This window comes from Triturus cristatus, chromosome 4_1, assembly GCF_964204655.1.
Source record: "Triturus cristatus chromosome 4_1, aTriCri1.1, whole genome shotgun sequence".
NCBI classification, from domain to species: domain Eukaryota; kingdom Metazoa; phylum Chordata; class Amphibia; order Caudata; family Salamandridae; genus Triturus; species Triturus cristatus.
In genome coordinates this window covers 87,755,226-87,764,194 of record NC_140585.1, presented here as the reverse complement: position 1 = coordinate 87,764,194, position 8,969 = coordinate 87,755,226, and the positions used below count along the sequence as shown (strand labels likewise).

Genomic DNA, 8,969 nt, shown 5'->3' with positions numbered 1-8,969 from the left:
GCCTGCTTGTATTGAGCTTGTATTAATTTTAAAGCATTTTTATCTATTTCTAGGTAAGACCTGCGCCAACTTCTTTCAGCCTGCCGGCGAGCTGAGCGCAGCACTCTCAGTTCCTCACTGAACCAGGGGGCCGAAGGCGTTCTCCCCACCTTGAGCTTTTTTCTTGGGATACATCCCTCCAGCACTTTATTAATAAAGTTACTATATCTATTATAGTTTTCCTCAACTGCCTCCTCTGGATTGAACATATTCTGTCTAGGAAAAAGAGGGGCTGGGCCCATTTTAGAGAGTTTCGCCCAATCTCTCCCCCACCGGAAGGTAGTTTGATTTTTTCCCGCCGGCTTATCTCTTGGTATAGTCATCCTGAATTGTATTAAAAAATGATCAGTCCAATTTAGCGGTAATATACTGAGTACCTCTGTCTCAGACTGTTTAGCAAAAACTAGGTCGAGCATATACCCTCCCTTGTGAGTTGGTTTTTGAATGAGCTGGTGTAGACCGCAATTCTCACAGGTGTGACTCAGGGCTTGCAGATGATTCCCTGAGCTCCCTGTCTCCCAGAGATTAAAGTCTCCTAAAAACAACAATCTAGAATGTGTTAATGCTAAGGCGACAATAGTGTCCAGTAGGGCCTGATGATGGAAGTCCAGGCCCGGGGGCCTATAGCAAACCAGGCCAGTCAGCACTCTCCCCTTAGGCTCCTGTAAGGTGAAGCCCAGGATTTCATACCCTGCTATATCATTTATCTGTAATGGGGCACAGTCCCACTTCTCCTTAAAAATTATCCCTACCCCTCCTCCTCTCCCCGTCAGGCGTGGCTTCTGAAGGATCTTGTAGCCTGCTGGGCACGCAAGTCCCAGCTCCACCGAGGAATCTGGGTTTACCCAGGTTTCTGTTATAAACAATAAATCAAGGTCCAGGATTTCCAGCAGGTCATTAATCTCTTGATAGTGCTTTATCAGTGACCTGCTGTTAATCAGACCACATGTCAAAGCCTGGAAAGAGGAAATACGTTACGCCTACTCTAGGGAGGCACAAGGTTTTGGCACTGTCCTAGGTTTACATGATGTTGTAAATCTGGGGCAGTGTCAAAATCAATGGGTTGTGAATGGGAACACTCACAATAACCAACAGAGTAAGGCAAAGCAGCAACTTGCGCAGCTTTGCCTTACTTCATAAGTATGAGGCCATAAAAAGCCATGCAAAGTGGCTTTTAGTGGCCTCGTAGATATGGGTCTGCACACTGCGCCTCTGGAGCCTCAAAAAAGTGATGCTCCAGCAGCGGGAAAGGGCTGCAAGGGGCTTTTAAAAAAGCCCCCTAGTCTACAGGACTAGAGTTAGACTTTAGGTTTAAAGTTAGACTTCATCCCAAAAGTTAGACTTTAGGTCTAAAGATAGACTTTCGGTTTAAAATGTGAGTTACCGTCTAAATTAGACTTTATGTCTACATTTAGACTTGGGGCCTAAAGTTAGACTTCAGTTCTAAGCTTACCTTTGTGAATCAGACCCATAGAATTTACAAGGTATAGTAAATCAAAGCATTTCACTCAACTGCGAACAAGCATTGGCAAATTCAACAAATTTGCCACAAAAGCTTTGTCATTAGAAAGTTGGACTAGGTGTATCACTGTTACTTAGAGTGATTTTAGACAACTAACTCCAGTAGTGAGCAAGTCAGGGGAACCAGCAAGATCCTCATAAACAGTTACCTCAAGGGTATACACCATCCTCAGTCTGTCCTACACACTTTTATCCATTTCAGTGGTTTCCTATGGAATTGGTCCTGATGCAAGGGATGAAGGATACTGAAGATGCTCAAGGGTGCTGTGGATGCAATGCGGTCAAAGGGGGTCTTCATGCAGCTACTCTGCAGCCCTCGAAGGGTGAGAAGTGGTTGTGGTCATAGGGTTGACCTCCCTCAAAGTCCTCTTGGTACTGGTAGAAGTCTAGTCGCCACTAGGCTACCAGTCGCTCAGAATAGTGATCACGACCAAATAATTTCCTTGGCGATAACTTGGTTTCTGGGGAACTAAGCTGCAAACCAACGACTCTCTGGGGCTCAGTGAACTCGGTTGCAACTTTTAACATCAGGTCCTGGTCTTCGCTCTTGTGGCCCTGTGCGTGAACTCAGCTAACTGATCATTGGAGTCTCTTGACTTTGGTTGGGGTCTGGAGACCACTTCTCTATGAGAAGGACACAGCATGAGCAGTCCACGCCGTGGCAGCCTCTCTTTGCCGGTTCCACAGTGCAGCATGGTTAGCCTTCTTCGGTCCTCCTTCCAGTCCAGATGAGATCTGAGTTCTGGGTGCCAAAGGTGTCCTATTTATGTTCAGAAAGTGCCCTCAGGATAAGCACAGTTAGTAGCCAATGGCCTACTAAATTCCCTTCCTCCTGATGACCACTTCCTGGGAAGTATGGCATTTGGCTACCCCAAGATGCACCATTCTGCTCACTCCCAACATGGCAGAACCTCTCACTCGGCATCTGGAGCTCACTAGCCCAACCCAGAGATGTGGCTACCAAGGGAGCTACATTCCCCTGAAAAAAAGGTTTGACAACAGGTTTCCCTTCTTCTTCCTCTGTGCCATACAAAAAGAGGCACTTCCTTACAAATCTCCATTATTTTCAATGGGAGGGTGTTGCAGCAACTTACACTCGGATTTATGAACACTAAAAAGTAGTAAACATACTCAAAATTGTTACTCATATTTGTGAATCAGGCCCAGTGTGTTTTTTTGATAGTGCTATCCTGTCCCATCTTTCATATATTTATTACCGTCCTTATCGATTAGTGTCGAAGGTCACATGTCTTGTGCTTTTATTCTTTTATTACCAGTGAGTGGGTGTTTGCTTTGAGTTGCACAGGTATAAGACACAGTGCCAGAGAGTATGAGGGTGGGTGATCCAAAAACAGTGAGAAGCAGCCGACAGGTAAGTCTGATGATGCCTCTATTTAAAACCTTTCAAAGGGTGAGCAGCTTTGTTGGCTCTAGAATAATACTAAATATAATATTGATAAATATTAATAATCATCATCACTGTTTACATATTTATGTGCTTGCATTGTTTTATATATAGATGTCAGTAGGTGGTTGCCAGTGGTCACAGTGGCAACATCCATGATTTCTTTAGCAGTTCTTGAGCTCATGAGGCTTCCAGACGTAAAGGGGGGCCATTTCTTGAGTCTCAGACATTAAGAGAGCCATCTCTTGATTATCAGACTTCAGGGGAGCCATCTCTTGAGTCTCAGACTTTAGGGGAGCCATTGTCTGAGTATCATACTTCATGGGAGGCATCTCTTGAGTCTCAGACATCAGGGAAGTCATCTCCTGAGTATCAGAGTTCATGGGAGCCATCTCTCTTTAGTTTCAGACATCAGCTGCGTCATCTCTTGAATCTCCGACTTCAGGGGAGCTGTCTCCTGAGTAGCTTACTTTAGGAGAGCCATTTCTTGACCCTCAGACTTGAGGGGGCCCATCTCCTGAGTATCAGACTTCACAGGAGCTATCTCCTGAGCCTCAAACTTCAGTGGAGCCATCTCTTGAGTATCGGATTTCAAGGAGTCATCTCCTGAGTATCAGAGTTCATGGGAGCCATCTCTTGAGTCTCAGACATCAGGGGAGTCATCTCCTGAGTATCAGAGTTCATGGGAGCCATCTCTTGAGTCTCAGACATCAGGGGAGTCATCTCCTGAGTATCAGAGTTCATGGGAGCCATCTCTCTTTAGTTTCAGACATCAGCTGAGTCATCTCTTGAATCTCAGACTTCAGGGGAGCTGTCTCCTGAGTATCTTACTTTAGGAGAGCCATTTCTTGAGCCTCAGACTTGAGGGGGCCCATCTCCTGAGTATCAGACTTCACAGGAGCTATCTCCTGAGCCTCAAACTTCAGTGGAGCCATCTCTTGAGTATCAGATTTCGAGGAGTCATCTCTGAGTATCAGACTTCGAAAAGTCATCTCCTGAGAATCAAACTTCAGGGGACCCCTCTCTTGAATATAAGACTTCAGGGGAATCATCTCCTGAGTCTCAGGCTTCAGGGGAGCCCCCCGCCTGAGTTTTATATCCAATGTGGCAGAGAAAGGGGTGCTCTGACAACTCCCCCCTGCATTGGGAAGGCGTTCAGTGGCACAGCGGCATTGTTGGGGCAGGGGCACTCACAAACATTTCCCAAGTGGCCTAAAAGTACCTTTTAGGGTTGCTGGAGGGGTGATTTGATGTTAGAAAGGAATAGGATAACTTACCCAGGTTAAACAATCAATGAAGTGATTTTAGAACGAGTGAGTATTAGGTCTGCTCAATCTTCTGCAACCCATTTATTTAAAAAAAAAAAAAAAAGAGTTTAAGAAGACATTTTCTCTTGAGAAATATTTTGTATATTTGCCCCCCTTAAATAATGTATTCTGCAACATGCTCAGAGTCCCACACGCTGATACTTCTAAGGTACCCTGATCCACTGCACCAAAGTTCCCCTGAGAAACGACAGTAATGAGAACAAATCAGCAAACCTTGCAACTGATCTTCATGATCCAATTGAAGGACAACAGCCCATCACCTCTGCACCAAAGGATCTAGAGCAGCCATCCATGCATGCACGAGGCACCAAGCAGAGCAGAGACTCCCACTAACACATTAGCTGTGCCTATGACACTGCAAACAAGCACACCCTGCCAAGCAGTGCACAGGGTGCTGTACTCTCATAGCAGCTGTCACTGTGACAGCTGTGACTCTACTGCAGCAGCAGAACATCAGCCATGGTTCTTGAAAATGAACCCACGCTGCAGCATTTAGGAAGTTGCATCACGGCCGCAGTCCCCAACTCTGCTCCAGGTGCCCATCCACATCCATGGCACGTAGGACACTGACTGCCCCCCAGCATCTAAAACCTGCAAGCTGCTACCAAGTGGCCCCAGGTTTGCTGGGACAACGTGATGTTTTATAAAATGGAAGGTGGGAAAAGGAAAGGAAAAATGCTAGCATATGGCACTGCCAATAGGCAGGCTTGGCACTTCTATTGCTTCTTCGGTGTGTTGTACTGCAACCTTATCAACAATATAAACTCTCTTCATTCCCCCTCCCTTCAATATTGAATAATACAGCAGAGAAAATAACGAAAAAAAATTGCAAAGCAGAGAAGCTAAAGCTAGCGTCATATAATCAAATGCACACCAATAACCAAGTTGCATTTTTTAATTAAGTATCTGGAAAAAGAGCAACATTGCTACATTTTAAAGCCATGTTATGGACAGATTTAAATGCCCCATCCACCTCTACAGTGCAGATCTGGAACATTGCTCCTTTATTTATGATTCCACAATGAAACTTGGAGAGGTCAAGCGTTCACTTTCTGGTCTAACAATGGCATCGCAAGTGCTACTTACTACGGAGGACGTGTGTTGCTGTTCATGAGGAGGGACGCTTTAAAGGGTCTCTGGGTCTGCACTTAACCCCGGGTCATACACTGAGGGACCTACTTATGAAATAGTCACGCAGTGCCGTGCAGCAAGGTTGCTGCACGGCGTGACAGGGAGAGGGCAGGAATGAGCTGTATTTAAGGCGATAAGGTGCATTTGTGCCTTTTCCTAGCCCGAGCACCCTTTTGGCTGCCTAGCCCCAATGCAGTGACCCTTGCACCATTGTTTAAGGGTGCCTGTGGTGCATGCAGGATTGTTTTTGTGCAGAAAGGGACATATTCCTGCACCAAAACAATATTGAGAGGCACATTCATCTTTCTATGTGTGCTGAAGAATGCAGCACACATAGAATGAAGAAGAAATTAGAAGAAATAGAGATATTTTACGTCTTTACGCCTCTTGCGGGAAGGTGTAAGGTTTTAGCCCACCCTAGGTTTACAAGTTCTTGTAAATCTGGGAATGCGTCGAAATACATGGTAGGTGCATGGGAAGACCTGCGCAATTCCCATGGAATGCATTCCTAGGGTAGAGTAACGCAATGAAGTGATGTGCGCTGTGTTGCATTACTCCATATTTTTTAATCCACTCAGAGCCACACAAAGTGGATTTGCATGGCTCCAAAAATCTGACTTAGAGATTGTGTCATGCATTTACCATATTGCGGTGCGCAAACGTGATGCAACCCTCTCATAAATATGCCTCTGTGTGACTGTGGTTTACGGTGTTACCCGGGTGTGTAACTCTCTGCTCCTTCTTGCACATCCGAGGCCCACCTCATTTTGTAGTATTTTGAAAATATTTTATTATTTTTACATGTATTCGAATTTATTTGACTTCTTACTGGCACTGGGGTAATGTGATGTTATAACCACAGAGGGACCAGATCCTTGTGATGATGTCACATGGTTCATTGTAAATTAATTTGGTGGAATGTCGCCTGTACGTTTCCTCCATGATGACCAGTCAGGTGGTGACAGAGCACTCTATAGAATGGTAACAGATAGAGTGACAGTCTTAAAGGTTGCCGGGTAATACAAGTGTAGTCAATTCAAGGGGAGAGCCAAGTCAGAGCCGAGCCAGGGGTCTGACTTGGCTCTAAGGTCCCAAATACATGCCATGCCCGTAATAAAATAGAAATCAGCAACACCGGCCACCACATGGCAGAAAAGGAGCGCAGCTAAGAGAAAGGTGGAGCATGAATGGGGAGTGCACCTTTATCCCAGTCCTTGCCCCCCCAAAACTCCATCTCCTCCCTCCCATTTCAGGTGCCCACTGGGAAGGTGGCCAAATGCATAATTCTAGCAGTTGAGATTGTGGTGGTGGGGGAACCAACGGAGGGTCTTGCATATTACTCTCTATTGAAGGGGCATATTTATGAGCCCCTTTTCATAGCTCTTGCGTGGCCTGCGTGGCTTCTGCAGCACACTTAGAAATAGGACAAAGCCTCTCAGGATTGATTTTGTGCAGGAGAGGCCCCAACCCACACAAAACAATCCTCCCTACAGCACAGGCACCCTTGCACCATGGTGCAAGTTTGCCTGCGTCGGAGCTAGGTTGCCAAAATGGCACCAGCACAAGGGCAAACTACAAGAATGTGGTGTATTGGATAAATACAGTGCATCCCTGCCCTTTCCCTGTGACGCAGTTTAGCACAGCAAGTGACCTTGCTGAGGAGCCCAGCACCACAACATTTACAAATATGCCCTTAAGGTTCCTGCTGAGGCAAGTTCTGTGCATAGGCCAATGATTCTGTTGTCTACGAGTTCCTTCAGGGAAAATCGAATTGCTCTGCTTAGGCCCATCACTGACAATTATGGCGCTGTCCAGACCCAAGAGGGTGGGAATCAAGGGGTGATTGAATATTCAAAAGGCTCTGCATTGACCCCGGGTTTCACCTGGTTGCGACCTCTCAAAAAAAGAAAAATGCTGGCCTTTAGTTCATGAGTTTGCAAAGGCCCGGCTAAAGAGAACTTCATATAAAGTGTGTATTCATTTGTAACATGACCTTTCTGTTTTTGTTTACTTTATTTACCAATCAGGTATTATCACAGCAGCTCTAGATCACGTTTTAAATTATTTTCTTATATTTTCTGCTTGAAATATGTACAGTTAAGGAGAATAAATCTCCCTCTGTTTTTTTTTTTTTTGCATATATAACCCGACCTCACCCAAAAATTTGAAGTGCTTTACATAAGCACCAATTACATAACAGAAGGTTATATTCATTATTTTTAGGCACGGGAAGATTACCTGATTTGTCCAGAATCCAAGGATGTTGAGCCAGTGCAGAGACTCGAACCTCTGGACCTAGTTCCCAATTAAGCAGCTCTGGCCATAACCCCACATTGCTTCCCACACTTGTTGGTGTTTAAGATTTTTAACACAATGATGATTTTCACAGCCTGTACAGACCAACATTGTGTTAAAACTCCAAGGGACATCAGCAAGGATGCATTGCTAATTAGTCCGTCGTGCCTAAAGGCAATGGGTTTGTGTTAGCAGTTGTCGGAGTTTTATCACAATGCTGGTTTCCACAGCCTGTACAAGCCAACATCACGCAATAACCACTCCACGCTGTTAGTTAGCGTAAAAGGCCATTTATTAGGACAGGGTTGACACCAAATATACAACATAACATCAACAACCCTTAACAATCCCCAACCTCATGTCTTTCATTCCTCCATTCACTCCCACACTCCAATCACTCACTCCCACATCATCCAGCGACCTCTTCACTTATCCCATTCACTTCCTCACTTCTCTTTCAACCTCCTCCAGCATCTCCAGCCATCGCACTCCTGCATGACGCACCCCCACCTTGCACCTGTATCCCCCTCCCCGGAAGGGTGAGTATGCCCGTCATGGACTGCTCCCCTCACAAGTACCGCCAACACACCACCTCAACCCGTCCTAAACTGGCACGCTTTAACAAATACACCCCTTTCCACTCCTAAAACAAGTAGGGTGGTAGGGTGGTCAAAAAACTTTCCCTAACCCTTCCCTAACGGCGCTGGGGACAGGAAGAGGAAGAGCTTTCTCTCCTGCCCCCTTTAAACCTTTCCTAAAGCCCACCCCCCAAAACTAACTAAGTCCTCTGGTCTCGTGGGAATACCCGGGGGAAGACTGGTCTGTCGACCTCACTTCCCCTGGGGCCCGCATTGTAATAGAATACCAACACGTGCGCATTGTCTATTGATCAGTGACAGTGGCGTAGCTAAACCTATGCCGCCCGCGGCAATCCCTGAGTTTGCTTCCCGGCGCAGGTAAGGGCAGGGGTGGGGAGGTCGACAGATGACTTGTTCTCAGGGGGGTCCTAGTCGATAGGTGACTTTCTCACCTCCGCCGCCTCCGAAACAAAAAGAGTCCCCTCTCCAGCTGCGCCACTGATCAGAGATGCCAATTGAGAATGCTTGGGTTTTACAATATTGGTTTTCACAGCCACAGTTCTTATTAAGTGGGAGGGGCCTGGCTCGGATTCTGTTCGGCTTGCGGTTCTATGAAGAGGACCTCGAGATGAGCCAGAGCCGTGTTTCTGGCTGGAGCCAGCTACAAGCTTT

At 46.1% G+C, this 8,969-nt stretch overlaps 1 protein-coding gene across 1 annotated transcript in view; it reads left to right on the top strand.

The window, feature by feature from the left end:
• The first annotated feature begins 2,863 nt into the window (after positions 1 to 2,863).
• Positions 2,864 to 8,969, top strand: part of LOC146839620 (membrane-spanning 4-domains subfamily A member 8-like) — a 231,313-nt gene continuing 225,207 nt past the window's right edge. Inside the window, exon 1 of the mRNA XM_085651696.1 lies at positions 2,864 to 2,932. Within this exon, the coding sequence (XP_085507822.1) occupies positions 2,891 to 2,932 (42 nt within the window). The 5' untranslated portion in view covers positions 2,864 to 2,890. The remainder of the gene's footprint in view (positions 2,933 to 8,969) is intronic.